General features: G+C 39.3%; 1 protein-coding gene across 1 annotated transcript in view; it reads left to right on the forward strand.

The window, feature by feature from the left end:
* The window catches only part of Fer2 (48 related 2), a 126,049-nt gene that overhangs the window by 56,657 nt on the left and 45,666 nt on the right, over positions 1-23,726 (forward strand). Inside the window, exon 3 of the mRNA XM_068228287.1 lies at positions 8,252-8,543. Within this exon, the coding sequence (XP_068084388.1) occupies positions 8,252-8,543 (292 nt within the window). The remainder of the gene's footprint in view (positions 1-8,251; positions 8,544-23,726) is intronic.

The following is a 23,726-nucleotide window of genomic DNA, read 5'->3' on the forward strand; positions in this document are numbered from 1 at the left end:
TTTTCTTCAGGTTTCCTGGAATAAAGCATTAAAAAAAAGAAAATACCCTTCACTTGTTTGTTGAGTGCACACGATGGACTATAGTTATTTACGCACACGAATTACTTAATCACATTAGAATTTATTCAGTACTTTGACCGTCCTATCTGGTACAATTATTTCACTCAAGAAAACTATCTCCTCATGGAGTCAAGACTTAGCCGCAATGGCTAAAATCTGCAGTTGAACTCAGTCTACTTTCGTTGGTTTGATTTCGCAGAGCAGCTCAACAATTTTTCGTCCGCTTTGTTTCACAAATGCCGGAGAAGGAACCTTCGTCATGGCGTCCCTTCATATTTATAGCAGTTACCCCCTCTCTTCGGATCTCTCCCTTTGCCGCCAAGAAAATTTCTATAAATTTTCTGACTTACCTAAACTGTAATTTCAAGAGTTTTGAAAGTGACTACATGCTTGCTACATTTCTGGCGGTAGTATTCACGGACATTTAAAATTTTTACGGGTTCGATTTGTGAGATGATTGACCCCCTTTGATAGGCACTATATTTTTGACTTGACGTGGTCACGCCATGTACACGCGCTTTGAAATAGTTCATAAAAATGACTTGTGATTCTTCCGCCGTCGACACTTGTGGTTGACGTCACGTACCCCAGAGCGTGGGACCGAAGGTAATCACCCCCCTCGTCACGTGTCAAATCCATGCTATCAAGAATCCAACTTTTAGTTTAATTGTTACATTATGCATAATGTTCTTAGGGCACAAAGGTCATGGGTTCAATATATATATATATATATATATATATATAATTTGTCCTGACTGACTGACTGACTGACTGACTGATTCATCATCGCCGAGCCAAAACTACTGTACACAGAGAAATGAAATTTTGAGGATACATTCATATTAAGATGCAGGTGCTCGCTAAGGAAGGATTTTTGGATATTCCGTCGCTAAGGGGGTGAAAATGGGGGTGAAATTTTAAAATGAGGATATCTATATCTCAAAAGCTAAAACATTTACAGACGTAAAAATTGGTATTTGGAATCTCCATTCAAAATAAAGAAACACGTATTTTTTGTTTTCGAAAAATCCCATTAAGGGGTGTGAAAAACGGGGGAAATTGTTTGAACACCTTTTATCAGGAGACTTATATCTCAAAAACTGAATATATTACAGACCTGAAAATTTGTATTTGGGATCTTCTTTAAAAATAAACAAACACGTATTTTTGTGTTTTTGTAGAATCCAGTTAATTTGGGGGGTGAAAAGGGGGGTGAATTTTTAAAATGAGAGTATCTATATCTCAAAACTTTAAATGTTTACAGATGTTAAAATTGGTATTTACAATCTCCTCTAAAAATAAAGAAACACATATTTTGTTTTTGTTTTCGGAAAATCCCAACAGGAGGGGTGAGAAAAGGGGTTGAACACCTTTAATGAGGATACTTATATCTCAGAAACTGAAGATATTAGGGACCTGAAAATTTGTATTTGGGATCTCCTTTAAAAATAAAGCAATACGTATATTTTTGTTTTTGGAAAATCCAATTAATGGGGGGTGAAAAGGGGGTGAAATTTTAAAATGAGTGTACTTATAACTCAAAACATTAAATGTTTACAGATGTAAAAATAGGTATTTACAATCTCATTTAATAATAATGGAACACGCATTTTTTGTTTTCGGAAAATGCCAATAGGAGGGGTGAAAAAGGTGGAAAAGGAGTTGAATGCCTTTAATGAGGATACTTATAACTTATCTCAGAAACTGAAGATATTACAGGCCTGAAAATTTGTATTTGGGATCTCTTTTAAAAATAAAGGAACACGTATTTTTTGTTTTTGGAAAATCCAATTAAAGGGGGTGAAAAGGGGAGCGATTTACTAAATAATGATACATTATTTGTTTTCACATGATGCACGAAGTCTCGAAGAGTCATAGTAAAATAATTTCTCTCATTACATGCAGCAATTTTGTTGAAAAGATGACGCGTTCTAACTACTGGAGAAATATTGTGGTTCACTGTTTTAGACTATTCGCAATAAAACGTTTGTCTTGCCGTAAATTCGTAATTTTCGCATTAAAGTTCACTCTAGCAAGTAGCTCACTCTCATCACTCCCAATATTTATGAGTTTGTAGAAAAATATTTGTTGCAGAATATCCCTTCTGTTACATAATGATGAAAGTTTAAATTCTTTTAGCAAGTTATTGTATCAAACCTTTTCTTTCAGTGTTTAAGTACGATGCATTTTGTAATACAAAATGCGAAAAAACTTTGTCTTAGCTTTTTAGATCTTATTTATATGGGACTGATAATGAAGTGTCCACACAACAATACATATTCAAATTTACTGCGCACAACTGTATTATAGACAGTATTTAATGTACCAACAATTTTTAGCTCCCTAAAATTCAGAACCACAGAACCTAAGGATCTGTAGGCTTCATTTGTAATTTTTTCAATATACCCCTTAAAGGAGAATTTCCAATTCTTCTACTAATTTAGACCTCCCTAAAACAGTGTTACCCATTTTATATTCAAATATTACTGTAGATTTACTCCTTGGAAAGGTTACTGAGACATACTTATTGATATTAAAATGTTGATGTTCCTACTCTACATATAGACTACATATTATTGATATAAATCTGTAATTTTAAAGCATCCTCATAAGCGATAGCATTTCTGTACAGTTTAACATCATCGGCATACATTATACATTTTGAGTAACAGATGATTGTCGGTAAGTCATGAATACACAGTGTGAAAAAAGAGGCCTTAAATTGGAGCCTTGAGGCACACCAAATATGTCCTTTTACTTCACGGTCTATGGAATGAAGTAGTTTGTATAGTTCACTAATTGTAGGATTTTCCAATTTACTCTCGATAATCGACATTTCACAATTTCCACTTTCACGCCTAGAGTTTAAACACTTAAAACATTGCCAAGATTTTTCTTCATTTTGTAGGAATTTAATGTTATGTGCCATGGAACCACTGACTACAATCACAACACTGAATTTTGGTATTTAAATCATGGCGTTACACAGCCTTAGAACACTGCGCAGAGACTCACTGTTCAATAGGCAGAGATAGTAAACCTTGAACTAGCCAACAGGTTTATGTTATCAGTAGTTCAGATGTAACTTCCGAGCAGTTCGATGATATAAGTGTTGGCAGCACTTGTGTTCACATACACATCAAATGCACTAACTTATGTAATCTCACTTTAAGACATGTTTACACTGATAACCACTCATGTGCTCTATTTCAAATATCAACAAATCAACGTGACCGCCAATCCCCCAAGTTGAGAGCTACTCGTCCCCTTTTAAATCGCCTTTTACGACATGCAGGGGATACCGTGGATATAGCCTAATGTATTTTATAACCTCCACCCACAAGGGGTCCAAGTTTACATGTTTACATGTGTAATACTCAGCGCATCTACGATCCTACCAAGGGAAACGTAGAAGAATAACAAGAAGAACTTGCCGGATTTACATAATTTTATAGACTACGTGTAAGCGTTTAGGGGAGAACGAACTGAGTCACACATTTACTTACATCATAAGGCGGTACACGTCAATAAAATATCCTAGACAAACGTGCGTGTAATATGGTAGGGCCTACATTTTACAGTTTCCAGCCAGTAACTTTAGTCTTTTCCTTCGAATTCCAGAGTATATGATACGCTATGAAGTGACAATTTCTTTTCTGATAATAGATCGCGCAGTCTTTGGAGCTCTCTCCAGCAATTTATTCATAGAAGGACATTCTCCCCTAAAAAACTGTAAATGTGACAGCGGATCCTCCTGGCATGAAGCAAAGTCATCCCCGTACAGGCCATGAAGGCCCTTGGAGGGGTAGAATGGTTAGCTCTACGCCCGTCCGCCTTTGCCCACAGGAATTAACCTGGTACTCATTTTTGGTGTAGGCTGAGTGAATCTCAGGGCCATGTCACTGCCTTCGTAATGTCCAGGCCGTATTGTACCTCTGATGACGTCACGCTTTGGGGGGGACTTGAAGGCGATACGCATACGCTCCGCTTGAATAGTACACTCGTTTAAATTATTTAAAGAACTGTTAACACCTTATAAAACCAAAACCTATCCTCAAGTATTTGTTAATTCTGACATACAATGCATATTCTTCTCCGTAACGTTCTATTTCTCGCGTATATACGTTCGTTTGCGTGAGTACAGCCTAACACTTTGAGACATATTCTTGCGATTTTATCCATTTTCTGGTCAACTGGAACATTCACATCATACACACTGACAGAAAACATGCAGCCAATTACCATTACTATTTATTACAAATATAAATTATTTCTGTACCTCACTGTTTCCACTCCATGAACACTGCAGCTTTCCTGGACCTCTTACAGGAAGTTACACCAGTATGGAGTAGGTCTGTTCTCTTTGAAGCACTTTGTTGAATACCCAAGCCGGTGTGAATGTTGGAAAAGTTATTTAAATGTATATTCACTCAAATATATATACACTGTCCGGCCAGGTCTTCCAATTTCTTCCCGCAGTCACAAATGACTAGGGAATCTGCCAACTGCATTGACTCCAAAGCCAAGGATTTTGTGACACACTTAGGATTGTCTGAATTTGGAAATACCATCTTATATGTATCTGGCACTAACACACAAAATACTTTGTACACCTCAATTCCAAGTTCTATTGACATGTCTGATGGATACTTTAAGCCCCCTCGATTTAGGAAATTCAGATATCTTACTTCTGGAGGTAATTCATAAATAAGATCTGAATCTGTCAGAAGATAAGATTTACATAAATCACACTGCTGTTTGATATTCATATATATATTTGCTATTTGCTTTTCGTCGCACCGACACAGATAGGTCTTACGGCGACGATGGGACAGGAAAGGTCTAGGAATGGGAAGGAAGCGGCCGTGGCCTTAATTAAGATACAACGTGAAAATGGGAAAGTGGTGGTGGTGATTACAGTTTTAAGAGGAAGTACGACTAGGCAACCATCCTCTATGAAAATGGGAAACCACGGAAAACCATCTTCAGGGCTGCCGAGAGTGGGGTTCGAACTCACTGTCTCCCGAATACTGGATACTGGCCGCAGTTAAGCGACTGCAGCTATCGAGCTCGGTGATACTCATGAATAAGACTTGCATTTTCAAATACACCGAATTCAGATAAGCCGTAGGTCTGGTTACATAAACATATAGGGCCTACCTAATGTTACCCATGTTTATAACATAAAAAAAAAAATTAACTCACCATCTGGACGAGACACTCTTATTTCTCTCAGGGTGTGATTTTCAGGAAAATGCTTGATACACACAACTGTGTTGTGATTAACTATTCAATTCTCCCTGGGAATAGCCTACTTCCATAACTTACCTCGTTCTTCATCAGAAGGAAACACAAATACCGTACTGTACTCTCCTTGTTTATAATTGGCTTTGCAGCCAGGCACACAGCAACTCTTAGGCATGGTGATTTCTCTCACTGATCATCTTAACTCAAGTATATACAATTCGTGGTTAATAATAAAACACAGAATGCACTAACTCAATTAATTTTACACTATAAATATAACTTTACACAAATAAACTACAAAATTAAAACACTGAAGAACGACCTTCTTAACCTATAGCTTCAAATAAATACACCCTCACACTAAGTTTTCTTCACTAATTAACGACTTTCCACTTAATAATGCAGTCGATGACGACTCATTCTCACATATATCTGAGTAAACATGCGGTCATCGTTAAAAATTTCAATAAAACTGCGAAAATCTATGTTTAACTCTACTAACTCATGTGCTAAACTTCCCCCCTAACGATCATGTGATTGCTTTCCCGCGCTCGTTACAGTACGGCCTGGACATCACGAAGGCAGTGGCCATGTGCACCTCTGGAAATGGAAATCTCGTTTCTTAAACTTTAACACTTCCTGACGGGGATCCGAACCTACGTCCTTCCGGACGAACCGAGCACGCCTTTACCGCCTCGGCCAAAGCCTGTGAAATTCTGGTGTCACCGTCTTTTCTACACAGCGTGGACAATTTTGCAGACATCCCCTCTGGTGAACCGGATTCTTCTTTCGTCACCATCTAATCAGTGCAATCTCAAACTATGCTAAGAGGAATCAGAGGAGGATCTGTATTAGACGTCTCTTTCTCCTCGAGAAAATCTTGGATGTTTTTGACTATGTTCCTTCCCTGGCTCCGAATAGTCACACCATGGCCTGCTTTGTCCTTAGGAGTTCCCTGCGACTACTTGGAATTCATGAATCAAACACGCACGAACAACATACACAGACGAAACTTAAAACAAAAAATTAACACTAAAATTAAAGCACTCGAACACTGAACTTTATAGCCTACCCATTAAACTGAACTGATTATAACACATGAATCAACGGGAATAACAACAATAACACTTACAAACTGTACGAGATGATAGTAGTTAAAAAGTAACACAATACTCACTTCTATTGCAACCAGAAAAGCGACTGAATCACATGCAAGGCCCGAGTAAATAACAGGTGAGAGAGCAATCGTAGCACTCAAATGTCAAAACCTTTCTCTTATCGGACACACACTGTAACTGTTGCCTTTGTTATGGAGTGCAACACTGACATAACCCCCAATTCGCAAACAATAAGCCAATTCGTTTTTAGTTTTTAAATATAGCGCGAGAAAGGACTCATTATACAACAGACATGTGTATAAATATTGTTGTTGTTTTTGTTTGGGTTATCAGACTGGCCGGATGCAGCTCTCAATGCTACCCTATCTGCTAACCGTTTCATTTCGACGTAACTACAACATCCTACGTCTACTATAATCTGTGTGCCATATTCATACATTGTTCTACCTCTGCCATTATTACCGCCTACACTTCTCTCAAAAAACTAACTGAACAAGCTCTCGGTGCCTTAAGAAATGTCCTATCATTCTATCTCTTCTTCTGGTCAAATTTCGCCAAATTGTTCTCCTCTCACCAATTCGATTCAGTAGCTCTTCATTTATGATTCGATCTCACCTTCAGCATTCTTCCGCAACATCACATTTCAAAAACTTCTATTCTCTTTCTTTCTGAGCTAGTTATCGTCCATGTTTCACTTCCATACAATGCCACACTCCAGAAGAAGGTCTTCAAAAACGTCTTTCTAATTCCTATATCAATGTTTGAAATGAGCAAATTTCTTTCCTTAAGAAAGCCCTTCCTTGCTTGTGCTAGTCTGAATTTTATGTCCTTCTTACTTCTGCCATCATTAGTTAGTCTACTAGCCAAGTAACAATATATATTCATCTACTTCCTTTAAGGCTTCATTTCCTAATCTAATATTTCCTGCATCGCCAGACTTCACTCCACTGCATTCATTCCATTACTTTTGATATAGACTTATTTATTTTCACCTTGTACTCCTTCTCCAGTAGCCTCCGTGGCTCAGGCGGCAGCGCGCCGGCCTCTCACCGCTGGATAGCGTGGTTTAAATCCCGGTCACTCCATATGAGATTTGTGCTGGACAAAGCGGAGGCGGGATAGGTTTTTCTCCGGGTACTGCTGGTTTTTCCTGTCATCTTTCATTCCAGCAATACTCTCCATTAACATTTCATTTAATCTGTCAGTCATTTATCATTGCCCCAGAGGAGTGCGACAGGCTTCGACAGCCGGCATATTTCCTATCCTCGCCGCTAGATGGGGGCTTCATTCATTCCATTCCCGGTCGAATGACTGGAAACAGGCTGTGGATTTTCATTTTCACTCCTTCTCCACGACTCTGTCCACACCATTCAGCAATTACTTACGATCTTCTGCAAATTAAAACACAATAACAATATCATCGGCAAATCTCAGAGTTTTGATTTCCGCTCCTGGGATTGTGATTCCTTTTCCAAATTCCTCTTTGGTTTCCTTGATTGCCTGTTCTATGTAAACACTGTAAAGGAGAAGGGACAAACAGCAGCCTTGCCTCACTCCTTTCTGGATTGCTGCTTATTTTTCATAGCCTTCGAATTTTATCACTGCATACTGATTTTTGTACAGATTGTAGTTAATTCTTCTTTCTTGGTGTGGTTATATTTTAATGTCCCACGACATGAAGCAAAACCCGCTATTTAATTTCAGTTTAGATCTATAGCACTTTCAGGACAGCGGAACAAATGACTGTAATCTGGTACTGTCCCAAAAAAATATGGGACAGACTGAAATCTTAATGACAGCAAGCTGATCGACTTTGGTACTTCCAGGTGGCCATGACGAGTAGCAGTAGCGCCTCGGAGGGCAGCGACCTAGTGTTCAACTATCACCACCAAACGAACGGCACAGGAGATGAGCGTCCTGGAGGCGGTGGAGGAGGTTCTAGAGTTACCACCTCCAGGGCTGATTCGTCCTCCACCCCCGCCTGTCGTCTGCCGCACTTCACACAGCCCTTCATGGGGGCAGCCGAGCTGAGCGATGACGAACTCAGTGACCTGCCATCCTGCGCGTATGCAGCTCGCAACACCTCACAGCAGCAGCTGCACTATCTCGGCATGGCGGGTGAGTACCCACCATTGACTGTCTCACAATAAAACAAAGGTACAAGCAACGAAGAGATATTTGTTCAAAGATAGAGAGAAATGTCTTCTCTACACGGAAAGGCATAGAATCATGGATATGCTTTTGAGCTTACACGACAAGAGAGTGAGTATAAATTCTGTGGTTGTTCACCTCTTAGTGAAAATTAAATAGCGTATGGCTTTTAGTGCCGGGAGTGTCCGAGGACAAGTTTGGCTCGCCAGATGCAGGTCTTTTGATTTGACTCCCGTAGGCGACCTACGCGTCGTGATGAGGATGAAATGATGATGAAGATGCAGGTACTTTGATTTGACACCCGTAGGCGACCTGCGCGTCGTGATGAGGATGAAATTATGATGAAGACGACACATAAACCCAGCCCCCGTGTCAGCGAAATTAACCAATTATGGTTAAAATTCCCGACCCTGCCGGGAATCGAACATGGGACCCCTGTGAGCAAAGGTCAGCACGCTAGCAATTTAGCCACGGAGCCGGATTCCCTTCTAAGTAGCCTCTTACGACATGCAAGAGGTACAGATAACGAATGTATCCTTTCACCCACTCACAGGGGATATAAAGAGTTCCGATAAATCAAATGAAATAAACCATTTTCTCTTCTCTTTTATTTTACAACTGGCTTTACGTCGCACCGACACAGATAAGTCTTATGAAGACGATGGGACAGGAAAGGGCTAGGCGTGGGAAGGAAGCGGCCGTGGCCTTAATTAAGGTACAGCCCCAGCATTTGCCTGGTATGAAAATGGTGAAAATGGGAAACCACGGAAAACTATTTTCAGGGCTGCCGACAGTGGGGTTCGAACTTACTACCTCCCGAATACTGGATACTGGCCACACTTAAGCGACTGCAGCTATCGAGCTCGGTATTATTATTATTATTATTATTATTATTATTATTATTATTATTATTATTATTATTATTATTAAACTCAAAAAGCAAATTCGTTGCGTGGTGTGCCCCACAACTTGTACTCAGGAGAAGATGGTTTCGAACCCCATCATTGGCAACCATGAAGATGGTTTCCCAAACAATAGGTAAGCTATAGGTAAAACCTGCTGTACACGATTGGATTTTTGTCCTATGTAAGACTTCACAAGACTACACAAGAATTTTCAATACTTCACAAGTTTGCTTGTCAAATCGCTTGCAATACGTGAGAAGTATTGAGAAATATTCAAAAGTCTTGAAAGTGAATTAGAACATGTTCTAATCGATCAAAGAAACGCCAAGTCTTTGACAGAATTGATCGATGGAAATCGAGTATTTACGGTGTGCGGTAGGCCGCTAAGCATGCTGGAATTGCCGGGGCTGAAATCAAAATAACAAAAATGGCTTCGTCTATATGACCGCCAACGGCCGTAGCCGTGTTGAAACACCGGATCCCGTGAGATCTCCAAAGTTAAGCAACATTGTGCGTGGTCAGGAGTTGGATGGGTTGCCACGCGCTGTTGGTGGGGGTAAGGGAATGGAGGAGCGGAAAGGAACTGGCCACCCTACCGCACGTAAACTCCGGCTCAGGAACACCTCTGCGGAAGTTCGGACCTGCCTTCGGGCAGAATAACCCTTACCTACCTATCTTTAAGACCGAGAGATGTTGTGTGTATTAATTGCTAAGTTTGAGGCACATCCCTGTCTACAATCAGTGGACTCCGTAGAGCACCACAGTAAAGTGAATAAAACGGTAGCGTACGAGGAGATTGCAAGAGAAATATCTCAAGAAATGGTCAGCTTTCATTTTTATTACCGTACAGCCTATAAGTAGGCCTAAACACTGTCAGCAATTATCGATTTATGATGATCTTCACATATTATTATGGAATTCCTAATATGTTTTCATGTAACCTATATCTATATATATAAAATAACTTGTCCTGACTGACTGACTGACTGACTGACTGACTGACTGACTAACTGACTGACTGACTGACTGACTGACTGACTGACTGACTGACTGACTGACTGACTGACTGACTGACTGACTGACTGATTCATCATCGCCGAGCCAAAACTACTGGACATAAAGAAATGAAATTTTGGGCATAGATTCATATTAAGATGTAGGTGCTCGCTAAGAGAGGATTTTTGGATATTCCTTCGCTAAGGGGGTGAAAAGGGGGGTTGAAATTTTAAAATGTGTGTATCTATATCTCAAAACTTTAAAAGTTTACAGATGTAAAAATTGGTATTTAGAATCTTCTTTAAAAATAAGAAAACACGTATTTTTTTGTTTTCAGAAAATCCCAATAGTAGGGGTGAAAAACGGTGAAAAATGGGTTGAATGCCTTTAATCAGGATACCGGTACTTATATATCAGAAACTGAAGATATTACAGACCTGAAAATTGGTACTTTTGAGCTCTTTTAAAAATAAACACGTATTTTTTGTTTCTGGAAAATCCAATTAATTGGGAGGGGGAGGATGAAAAGGGGGTGAATTTTTAAAATGACTGTATCTATATCTCAAAACTTTTAAAGTTTATAGATGTAAAAATTGGTATTTAGAATCTCCTTTAAAAATAAAGAAACACGTATTTTTTTGTTTTCGGAAAATCCCAGTGGGGAGGGTGGAAAAGGGTGAAAAAAGGGTTGAGTGCTTTTAATGAGGCCACTTATATTTCTGAACCTGAAGATACTACAGACCTGAAAATTGGTATTTGGGATCTACTTAAAAGATAGAGAAGCAGGTATGTTTTGGAAAATCCAAATCATGGGGGGTGAAAAGGGGGGTAAATTTTTAAAATGAGTGTTTCTACATCTTAAAACTTGAAAAGTTTACAGATATAAAAATTGGTATTTAGAATCTCCCTTAAAAATAAAGGAACACGTATTTTTTTGTTTTCTGTAAATCCCAATGGGAGGGGTGTAAAAGGGTTGAATGCCTTTAATGAGGATACACATATCTCAGAAACTGAAAATATTACATAACTGAAAATTTGTATATGGGATCTCCTTTAAAAGTAAAGAAATACGTATTTTTTGTTTTTGGAAAATCCAATTAATGGCGGTTAAACAGGAGTGACATATTGGGGTGAATTTTTCGAAAGACTATATCTACAGAATATGTGAGAAACGTAAAATGTTACAGACGTAAAACGTGGGTATTTGGAATTTCCTCTAAATGTAAAGAAACATAGGTGATTTGTTTTTGGAAACTCCCCTTAAGGGGAAATAAAAAGGGGTGAAATTTTAAAATGAGAATTTCTACAGTAAACAAAAAAAAATAACATGTTACAGAAGTGAAAAATGGTATTTTGTATCTCTATTAAAAATAAAGAAACGTGTATTTTTAGTCTTCGGAAATAATATTTGGGTGGAGGGGTGGGGTAAAAGTGACTGAAAATGGTGCTGATTTCTTTTAATTAGGCTACTGGTATCTCAAAAATGAAGATGTTACAGGCGTGAAATTTGATATTTGGAATCTGCTTTAAAGGTAAGGAAACACGTATTTTCGGAAAATATATCAGGGGGGGAGGCTGAAAGAATTGATAAATTAGTTGACTTAATTGTATAAGAATAAATACATCTAATAAAAATAAATTTCTTACAGACGTGAAAATTGGTATTTGGATTTCCTTTAAAAACAAAGAAAAACGCGTTTTTGGGGGGTGGAACCATCTTGCGAGGCGGGAGTGAAAAGGAGAACACATAAATCAAAAACTGAAGAAGTTAGAGTCGTGATAATTGGTATTTAGAAGAACCTTTACTATTAAAGAAACAAGTATTTTTTGCCGGATAATTCACTTAGGGTGGGTGGGGTGGGGGAGTATGAAAGGAAGTGAAAAAAGTGAATAATTTTTATAGGGATTCTTATATATCAAAACTGAAGGTAATAGACGTGAACATTGGTGTTTGGAATCTCCTTTAAACATAAAGAAACACGCCTTCTTTTAATTATTTTTGGGTGTCGGGGGGGGGGGGGGTAAATAAACTTAACGGCGGTGGGGTGTAAAAGAAGGTGAGACCAATTAATTTTACTGTTCATAATGTACTTATCAGGAGCCTCCGTTGCTCATGCGGCAGGGCGCCGGCCTCTCACAGCTGGGTTCCGTGGTTCAAATCCCTTTCACTCCATGTGACATTCATGCTGGACAAAACGGAGGCGGGACAGGTTTCTCTCCGGATACTCCAGTTTTCCCTGTCACCATTCATTCCAGCAATACTGTCCAATATTTCATTTCATTTGTCATTCGTCGATCATTGCCCCCAGAAGAGTGCTTCGGCAGCCGGCACAATTCCTATTGTCGCCGCTATATGGGGCTTTATTCATTCCATTCATGACCCTATCGAATGACTGGAAACAGGCTGTAGATTTTCGATGTACTTATTCTGATCATAAACCGATCATTTTTAATCTTTCCTGGGTTCGATTTCAACAGCCATTTTTCCTTCGGAGAACGTTCTTAGATTACAGTAGACTCTCCTGGCATATAAATAAAAATGTTAACACATTTGAAATAAACGATGGGAATGAGATTGACCGTCAAATTGTTCACCTCTATAATAAGGTTAATAATGCACGGATGTATGTCATTCATGCATCTTGCTGTGGTGTCCAGAACATCTAATAATATTATTATTAATAATAATAATAATAATAATAATAATAATAATAATAATAATAATAATAATAATGCTCTGGACCGTCGTCAAATTGTGCGGATCGCGCTGGAAACGGGTCCTGGCCTGGTAATGACTACGAATACAGTCCGGCCGCGGGTTCAGTACCGCCAAGGCACCCAAGACGACACCACGCCGTATCTCCTTCAGGATTTGATCCACACTAAAAATACTTATAGGAAAGGATGGCAAAGATCTAGGGACCCAACTGACCGCGTGGAATACCTGTACATAGCCCGGGAAGTACGAAATCGATTGCTGGAAAGAAAGATTGAAAAATTTGAGAAACTTTGACGTAATCTCTCAGAAAACGAGTCAGATCGCGAATTTTGGCGGATTCTCTCAGAAAACGAGTCAGATCGCGAATTTCGGAGGATTATATATAAAACGTTAAGCATTCAATTACATATTTCAGAATAATACCGTAGCGAAGCACGGGTATCTTGCTAGTATATATATATATATATATATATATATATATATAAAATAACTTGTCCTGACTGACTGGCTGACTCATCATCGTCCAGCCAAAACTACTGGACATAAAGAAGTGAAATTTTGTGGATACATTTATATTAGGGTGTAGGTGCTCACTAAAGGAGGATTTTCGGATATTCCTTCGCTAAAGGGGTGAAAAGGGCGGATGAATTCTTAATATTAGGATATCTATATATCAAAAACTTAAAAAGTTTACAGACATAAAAATTGGTATTTCGAATCTCCTTTAAAATATACACGTATTTTTTTGTTTTCGGAAAATCCCATTAAGGGGGTAAAAAGGGGGGAAATGGGCTGAACACCTTTTATGAGGAGACTAATATCTCAAAAACTGAAGATGTTACAGACATGAAAATTGCTATTTGGAATCTCCTTTGAAAATAAAGAAACACGTATTTTTTGTTTTTGGATAATCCGATAAATAGGGGGTGAACAAGAATGACAAACGGGGTGAATTAAAAAAAAAGACTATATCTGCAAATTATCTCAGACATGTAACATATTGCTGATTTTGAAAACTGGTATTTGGAATTTCCTGTAAAAGCAAAGAAACATAAATATCTTTTTTTTCGGAAAATCCAATTAAGGGGAACTCAAATGGGGGTGAATTATTAAAACTAGCATATCTACAGTATTAGTGATGGGACATTGGATTCATCTTACTGAATCGATTCATTTGATTCCGTTCACGTTACTGAAATGATACAGTGATCCTATTCACGGCACATTAGTCACCACTCCTACTGCATCTGTGTAGTATATACTGGTAAGACAGCAGCAACAACAGCATTCCGTACTCGCAGCTGCCATCTGGTCTTCATATTATGAACTCCTTTCTTAGAAAAAAATGCTAGTCACTCTAATACACGGAAGCTTTCCGGCGACGCAGGATGGGAAAGGTCTAGGATTAGGAAGGTAGCAGCCATGGCCTTAATTAAGGTACAGTTCCAGCATTTCCCGGTGTGAAAGTGGGGAAACTACGGAAAACCATCTTAACGGCTGCCGACGGTGGGATTCGAATCCACCATCCCCCGAATGCAAGCGCATAGCTACGCGATACTAACCGCACGTCCATCTCGCTCAGTCATTTTTGAAAATATGTATTTTTCTATCAGCTGAGGATTTTTTTAAATCGTCATATTTTGTATAGGCTACCCGAGATGTACACTAGCCCGCTGGTTTTCCTATTCAAGTGATTGCGTCTGTCCACATATGATTGAAGTCTTGTGCAACGATGTAACATATGAACTGACAAGTGAGAGAATACTGAGCCGTTCTTCCCAATATAAAACACCTAATTTTGAGTGGTCATGAGCATGACTCATAGTCATAGGGCAGGCTAGAGTCGAGTTTAATGGTCAAATGTCAACTAAGTTATAATACCAAGATTCACTAAACTAATAAATAGTATAACATAATAGCCTACCTACTTACTAGCTACTTCAGAATTATATTTTGACTACATTTTTAACACTGCAAATAAATCCATCTATTATTTAAACCTCCCTGTAAGAAGAGGACAGTGAATATAAGTGGGTATTATTTTCAAATGAGCTGAGCTCGAGAGTCCATTATAGCATACGATTCTTTCAGTGTAGCATGGCTCACTGTATGTCTCGCTGCAGCGGAAGCTCGGCTCTTCGCCAGTGCCCAGCGTGCCGATAAGGAGCCGTGTGTATCTTGTGTCTCACTGAGCCGTGCTCGTTCACGATTCTTTCGGTGTGCCATGGCTCACTGTATGTCTCGCTGCAGCGGAAGCTCGGCTCTTCGCCAGTGCCCAGCGTGCCGATAAGGAGCCGTGTGTATCTTGTGTCTCACTGAGCCGTGCTCGTTCACGATTCTTTCGGTGTGCCATGGCTTACTGTATGTCTCGCTGCAGCGGAAGCTCGGCTCTTCGCCAGTGCCCAGCGTGCCGATAAGGAGCCGTGTGTATCATGTGTCTCACTGAGCCGCGCTCGTTCACGATTCTTTCGATGTGCCATGATTCACTGTCTCGCTGCAGCGGAAGCTCGGCTCTCCTCCAGTGTCCAGTGTGCCGATAAGGAGCCGTGTGTATCTTGTGTCTCACTGAGCCGTGCTCGTTCACGATTCTTTCGATGTGCCATGATTGACTGTCTCGCTGCAGCGGAAGCTCGGCTCCCCGTCAACGTCCAGTGAGTGCGCCACTCAGCACTGTCCGCTGGGAGTAAGCTTAATCGTGTGCCGTGAGCTCGCCGTTCCTGTGAATCGATTCACTCGGACACTTGAATGAATCGATACACTGCTTCGAATCATACATTCAGTAGCCAACACTATACAGTATATCTGAAAATTTTAACATATAACAGACGTGAAAATTGGTATTTGGAATTTCCTTTGAAAATAAGGAAACAACACTGGTTGGGGGGGGGGGGGATTAAAGAACTGAAAAATTAGTTGAATTATTTGTATGAGAATATATATGCCAAAAATCTAAAGATGTTACAAACGTGAAAACTAGTATTTAGTATTTGGGATCAACTTGGTAGGGGGGGGGGGGGGGGTGAAAACGGAAATGAATTCCTTTAACGAGGATACATATATCTCAAAAACTAAAGATGTTACAGTCGTGATAATTGATATTTGGGAGCTCTTTTAAAGAAACGGCTACTGTTTGCTTTTGGAAAATTCACTTGAGTGGGGAATGTGAAAGTGAAAAAAAAAAAAAAAATTTAATTCTTTTTCTGGAGAAACTTATATCTCAAAACTGAAGGTTACAGACGTGGAACTTGGTATTTGGAACTTCCTTTAAAAAATAAAGAAGCAGGCTTTTTGGGTGGTGGGAAACCAACTTAACGGGCGGGGGTGGAGTGAAAACGGAGTTGAATTTTTTCATGAAGATACTTATATCTCAAAAACTGAAGACGTTACAGACATGAAAATTTGTATTTGAAATTTTCTTTCAAAGTAAAGAAACACTCTTTTTTTTTTTTTGCTATTTGCTTTACGTGACACCGACACAGATAGGTCTTATGGCAACGATGGGATAGGAAACGCCTAGGAATGGGAAGGAAGCGGCCGTGGCCATAATTAAGGTACAGCCCCAGCATTTGCCTGGTGTGAAAATGGGAAACCACGGAAAACCATCTTCAGGGCTGCCGACAGTGGGATTCGAACCCACTATCTCCCAGATGCAAGTTCACAACCGCGCGCCTCTAACTGCACGGCCAACTCGCCCTGTCTCAATCTTTTGTCTTTGGAAAATCCACTTAAGCGGGGGTAAATGAATTGAAAAATTAGTTTAATTCTTTGTATGAGGATACTTATATCTCAAAAATTAAGATGTTAAACATGTGAAAGTTGGTATTTGGAATCTCCTTTAAAAATAAAGAAACACGCACTTTTCGGAGGGGAGAATCAACTTAACGGGTAGGAAATGGGTGGGGGGTGGTGAAAAAGGAGTTGAATTACTTTTATGAGGATACTTATATCTCAAAAAGTGAAGATGTTACAGATGTGAAAATTAGTATTTGGAATCTCCTTTAAAAAATAAAGAAACACGCATTTGTTTTCTTCTGAAAATCGTCGTAAAGGGTGTGGGGTTGAAAATAAGTAAATAAGGAGTTGAAATAAGTTTATGAGAATACTTTATCTTAAAAACTGAAGCTGTTACATACATGAAAGTTGGTACTTTGAATTTCTTTTCAAAATAAAGTAACACGTGTTGTTTGCTTTCGGAAAGTCCACTTAAGGCGGGAGAGTGGTGGGAAGAAGAGGAATAAGAAGAAGAAGAAGTTGAATTATTTTTATGAGTACACAGTTACCTCAAAAACTGAAGGTGTTACAGACATACAGATATGAAAACTGCTATTTCGAATCTCCTTTAAAAATAATGAAACACGTATATTTTTGTTTTTGGAAAATCCAGTTAAGGGGCTGCAAAGAATTGGAAAAGCGGGTGAATTTTTAAAATGAGTACCGGTATATCTACATTATATGTCAAAACCTTAACATTTTAGAGGCAGGAAATGTGGTATTTGGAGAGTCCTTTAAAAATACAGGAACGTGTACCTTTTTGTTTTCGGAGAAGGCACTTAACGGGAGGTGAAAAGAAGTGGAAAATTGTTGAATTATTTTTATGAGGATACTTATATCTTAAAAACTGAAGATGTTACAGACGTGAAAATTGGTATTGGGAATCTCCTTTAAAAACAAAGAAACATGTATTTTTGTTTTCGGTAAATACGCTTAGATGGGGGTGGGGGTGGGGGAAAGACTGATCAAGGGGTTGAATTCTTTTTATGGGGATACTTATGTATATCTCAAAAACTGAAGAAATTACAGATGTGGGAATAGGTATTTGGAATCTCCTTTAAAAATAAAGAAACATGAATGTATATTTTCGACTTGAGAGAAGACTGTTTCTCACATGTACAGTTCTATGTCGCATGGTCATCTTAGCCCCAAAAGGTAATAGGCCTTACCACAAACATGGTTTACAAAGAATTTAGAAAATTTTCCCGTCTTCCTCCCACTATGCTAATAAACGGAACTGAAATCCACGAAAAAGATAAAATTCTAAACACATTTGCGCAAACTTTCGCGAAGTACCATTCTCCTTCCGAGCCCTGCAATTCAACTTTTTCTCCCCCATTTTCAATAGATCCAGTGTCTATTCAAACTTCTGTGGTAGAAGTGATACGGATCCTGTCATCGGTGGATATCAACAAATCATGTTGGCCTGACGAGATACCTGGCATCGTCCTCCGTGAATGTGTTTCCCAACTGGCAATTCCACTATGTGAAATTATAAATAAATCATTTAAGTGTGGGTGTTTTCCAGCTGAGTGGAAAAAGTGTTACGTAATCCCTATCTTTAAGAAAGGTGATAAGGTGTTGTTCGATAATTATAGACCAGTAGTGCTGCTCTCAATTTTATCGAAGGTGGCTGAGAAAGTCATATATAATCGCCTGTATGATTCTTTTAGTCAGTACATAGACCCATCACAGCATGGATTTCTTAAAGGCAGGTCAACTGTTACCAATCTGGCAGTTTATTTATCTTCAATTTCCAATGCATTGGACAAAGGTAAACAGGTTGATGTGATATATACTGATTTCTCCAAAGCCTTCGACTTTTACAATACGAAGCCTTGTTGAGAAAGTTGTCAGCTTATGGAGTGTCCGGGAGAATTTTCGAGTGGCTAAAGAGCTACTTGACAAAACGAATATGTTATGTCAAGTCCGAGGGTTTGATCTCTAACCCCTATGAACCTTCATCCGGCGTCCCTCAGGGATCACTGTTAGGGCCTCTTATATTTGTTTTGTTCCTAAATGATATTACTACAGTCGTTCAGAGCAGTTGTGACGTACCCACTCGGCCCACAGATGTTTGACAAAATTATAACGTGGCGGGTCACTTTAATATTAAAATAAATAAATGATATCTCATTGTTTCTCCATAAACAATATCCCATGGGCGCCAGCCTTCAAGCTTATGGCTTGAAAACGAAAGTTGATAATTAATAATAATAATAATAATAATAATAATAATAATAATAATAATAATAATAATACGTAATGAGACTCACAAAACTCCCAGGGGTAGGGTGACGGGACACAAATCATTAAGTACACTAACTTGGAATTTAAGGATCATTAATAATAATTTCAGGACATAAAAATTAAAACAGCTATTTATTACGATGAAAAACGTGACGTAACGGCGTATTAACGAAATCTGAACTTACGGAAGCAAACGAAAAATTGAATGAAATTAACTCTAAGAAAATGAACTTTTGCGCGAAGACTTGCAGTAACTTACGCCATAAGCTCACCAAATGTAGACTCTGTTGTCTTGAAGCTGATGATGGGTGGATCTCTCGTACCGGCTGCCTCATCTGTTGTTGGATTCCAGTCCTACTTATGCTTTTCCTGCCTTTAACACTTCCTACTTTACTCCTTACGTAAAGTCGTAATGAGTCCTAATTTTAAGTGCAAAACCACCATGGGTTATGTTCATGGAGAGAATACACTTGTATTCTTCCGAATTGCGGAACAGTAGCGTAGCTAAACTCATAATAAAAGCTCTCCTCCCCTATACTAGTCAAAACCGGTCTCCCGTTGACTACCTCTCGTCACTGAGATAACAAGTCCCAATGAGAGTAACTTTTGAGTAGTATATACTCAGATGCGAAGTGAACTAACTTAAAATCTTCTCCGATGTGCAGACGTAGAATCGTAGTAAGAGTGTCTTCCAAGAGTGAGAATAAGAATGTCCTCTCCAGCTCTTGTCTTCGAAGTATATCGGTTCAAAAGTCTCCTTCCATCAGCCATATCACATGGTCCAGTAAGATTTGAGGTCTCATCCCTTCTCCTATGTATTGCTGTGAATCCATCACGTTGCTTCATTACGTTCATTCACATAGGCTTAACTTTCCCGCTGAAATAAAGCGTCAGGTAGCGAAGTTCGAAAAGTGGGCGTTTATAATGTGTCAACTGTCTCTTCATGAGGTGGAGAGGGTAAGATCTCTCGTAACCTTGATGTACTTTTCCTGGAAATGGGCTGAAATTAGCCTGCTGACTCTCGTCACCCCACAACGGCTATTGGAAAATTTACTGCAAGTTATTAATTATTAATAAGAATGATGTTGAAATACTTTACCCAATTATTTGTTCGTTCAGAATACGTTATAGCCGCGATACAAAGAAATAAAATGATGATTGAAATGGATTATAATATATATATAAATTTAAAAATGACCTATCAGTGATTAAATATATACATCTTATCAATTAATTATATAGTTCAATAATTGAAAACATGCAGTGATGTCCCAAACATCACCCAGTGAATGTCTCTTGTTCGCTGATGACTTGAAACTATACAAAGTCACAGAAGAAGACAGTGATGGTGATTATCTACAAGAGGATCTGAAGCAAATATGCGAGTGGTGTGATAAGCGGTCCCTTAAAGTGAATAAGTTCAAGTGTGGTGTCATGTCATTTACTCGGAAATTAACACCTGTATTTTACAGATATAAAATCAGTGGAGAAAGTTTAAATCGTGTGGATGATCTAGGTGTAAATCTTAATAACAGGAATGGCTTATCCTTTGAGGAGCACATCGATGGTATTATAAAGAAATCTTTCAGAATCCTGGGGTTTGTCAAAAGGAACTGTAAAGATTTCAACAATATTGCATGTGTCAAAACTCTGTTTTGTTCCCTGGTGAGACCGTGTCTCGAGTATGATTGTGAGGTGTGATTCCCCTATCAGAAAGTCCACATACACCATCTCGAGAGAGTACAGATAAGGTTCATGGAGTAGATTAGTTTCGTATTCCTGGGCATGCCACTCTCTTCAAGCAGGTATGAATAATTTGTAAACATTCTTGGAATGAATACGCTGGCAACGCGCCGAAAATGTGCGAACGCAATGTTAGCAATTAGACAGTCAGCTGCTTCGTTCATCCTGGCTCTTTCCCATCGTAACCGAAGATCCATCTGAGTGCGGCGGGAAACTTTAGAAAAATGAAAAAAACTGCATCTACAATAAGTTTAAAATGTTTTTGTTTTTATTGTTATTGTTTGAGTCATCATTCCATAGACTGGTTTGATGCAGCCTTCGAAGCCACCCTATCCGGTGCTAATCTTTAAATATCTACATAACTACTAAACCCTACATCTTCTATAATCTGCTTTCATATTCACACATCAGTCTACCACTACCGCTCTCACCATCTACACTTTCCTCAGAAACGAACTGAACAAGTTCTGAGTGTCTTAATTTGTGTCCTATCGTTCTGTCTCTTCTTATGTTCAAATTTAGCCAATCGACCTCCTCTCACCAATTCGATTCAGTATCACTTCAATCATGATTCGATCTATCCATCTCACCTTAAGCAACTACAATCAATATAATCCCCGTGATACACATAGCCCATTTAGTGCCTATGGTCTACGAAATAAGACTACTGCGCATGTATATGGTCAGCTTGACGAATAGTTATCCGAATTACTTGACTCTTGACTCTTATGATCGTGTTCGGTATATTTTATAATAGAGGGCTCTTCCACTCAGACCAGCACTGAAATCTTTCAACGCGCAGGTAATCGAATCTAGGACCTCCAGATGTCGTGCCGCGCGTCCACTTGTCACCCCGCGGCCCTGGGTTCGATTCCTGGCCGGGTCAGGGTTTTTTAAATGTACATGATTAATATCCCTGGCCTGGGAACTGGGTGTTTGTGTCGTCCTTAATGTTCCTTTCCTCACTTCAATACTTTCCACTTCCGCAATTTCTAAATACACGAAGGTTCATAACATATGGTGCACAGTAGGGGCAAAAGATCTTCTTAGGTCGACGCGCCAAATAAATAGTTTTTTTTTTAAAAAAAAGGACCTCCAGATAATATACATACACGCTTCTTCTTTGTCACGTAGAATGTAAATAATTAAATAATGTTATTGGATTTACCTCCCACTTTCCACTTTTACGTTTTTCCCTAAGCCCCTAACATGAAGCAACACAGCGCATTCAGGGGTGCGTTATGCAGCTCCGCAGTACACATTCTACTTCCTGCCACCAACGTCTCCGCAATATTTTGTGGTACCATCAATCTGCACAGTGACAAAATGAATTGAACTTCTGACACGTTATACTCGTGGAGTTCGGAAATTGCAACGTATGGTTCCTATGACCAAGATGCTGACATTTTGTCCACGTGAGTTCTTTCATATAAGATACCTGTAAATCTGCTTACACGAGGATGGCGAATTTGAGCCCCTTCAAATAGCACCACACTGAAGCGGGATCGGAAGGTAAGCGCTACCCTCTGAACCACTCACTGAATCACACTCAGCCTTGTGTAGAAATTCATTTCATGTCAACATAAGTACAACCCTTGAAATAAACAAATATGCATACTTGTAATAAGCTTCGTTTTAGAATTTGCTTTACGTCGCACCAACACAGATAGGTCTTATGACGACGGTGGGATAGGAAAGGGCTAGGAGTGGGAAGGAAGTGGTACAGCCCCAACATTTGCCTGGTGTGAAAATGGGAAACCACGGTAAACCATCTTCAGGGCTATTGAGAGTGGGGTTCGAACCCACTGTCACCCGAATGCAAGCTCCCAAATGCGCAACCCTAACCGCACGGCCAAGTCACTTGGTTTTGTAATAAGCAGCAGCACAGTAAGGGCGGGGGATATTGGCATACTTTTTCAAAATTTTATTAATAACTCAAATATTCCATTTTACGGGCATTGCAGTTTTCAATATTCACCTTCCTAGGCAATATAATTTATGTTACAATTGATTAGGCAAAAATATAACTAGCTTCATAAAGAAATTAAATAATGACTTACTGTACTTGGTTAGAACTTTCTAGAACTAGCAATATCCTCTGCTAGTCGTAGTGTGTCTGAAAGGCAGTTAAACGAGTTAAGCGCCTTAAAAAAACGACTAAAATCAGCTCCATTGTCAGTAACATTACGGCTGCCGAGAAATTGCGTATTTCAAAACGTTTTTCTTTTTCCTTTCCTACTAAAAAACGTGAGTTGTCACTAGGAAGAAGTACTATTTTTTCGCTACTGGTTTAATCTCCCACTAACACATGGAAGGTTTTCGGCGACAAAGGAATGGGGAAAGCTTAGGAGTGGGAAGGAAGCGGTAGTGGTCTTAATTACGGTACATCGGCAGCATTTGCCTGGTTTGAAAATGGAAAACCTCGGAAAGCCATATTCAGGGCCGCCGACAGTGGTGTTCGAGCCCACCAACTCCTGAATGCAAGCTCACAGCTGCGTGTCCCAAAATAGCACAGCCAACTCGCACGGTATTTAATTTTTTTATTGCCAAGTTCATCAGTGGTGGGCACCGCTGACGTGAAGATATTGTTCAGTCGTCATGGCAACGAACTAACTGGCGGCGGCGGTGATGGTGATGATGGTTGTGACTGATTTTATAAGTTTCAAAATCGCGTGGCCATTATCCCTTACCAATCAGAAGATAATGAAGATGACGATCGAAATGAGAAAAATGACGCGAAGGAACGTCCTCTTAGAAAGAAGAGGA

Source organism: Anabrus simplex, chromosome 6, assembly GCF_040414725.1.
Source record: "Anabrus simplex isolate iqAnaSimp1 chromosome 6, ASM4041472v1, whole genome shotgun sequence".
Taxonomy (NCBI): domain Eukaryota; kingdom Metazoa; phylum Arthropoda; class Insecta; order Orthoptera; family Tettigoniidae; genus Anabrus; species Anabrus simplex.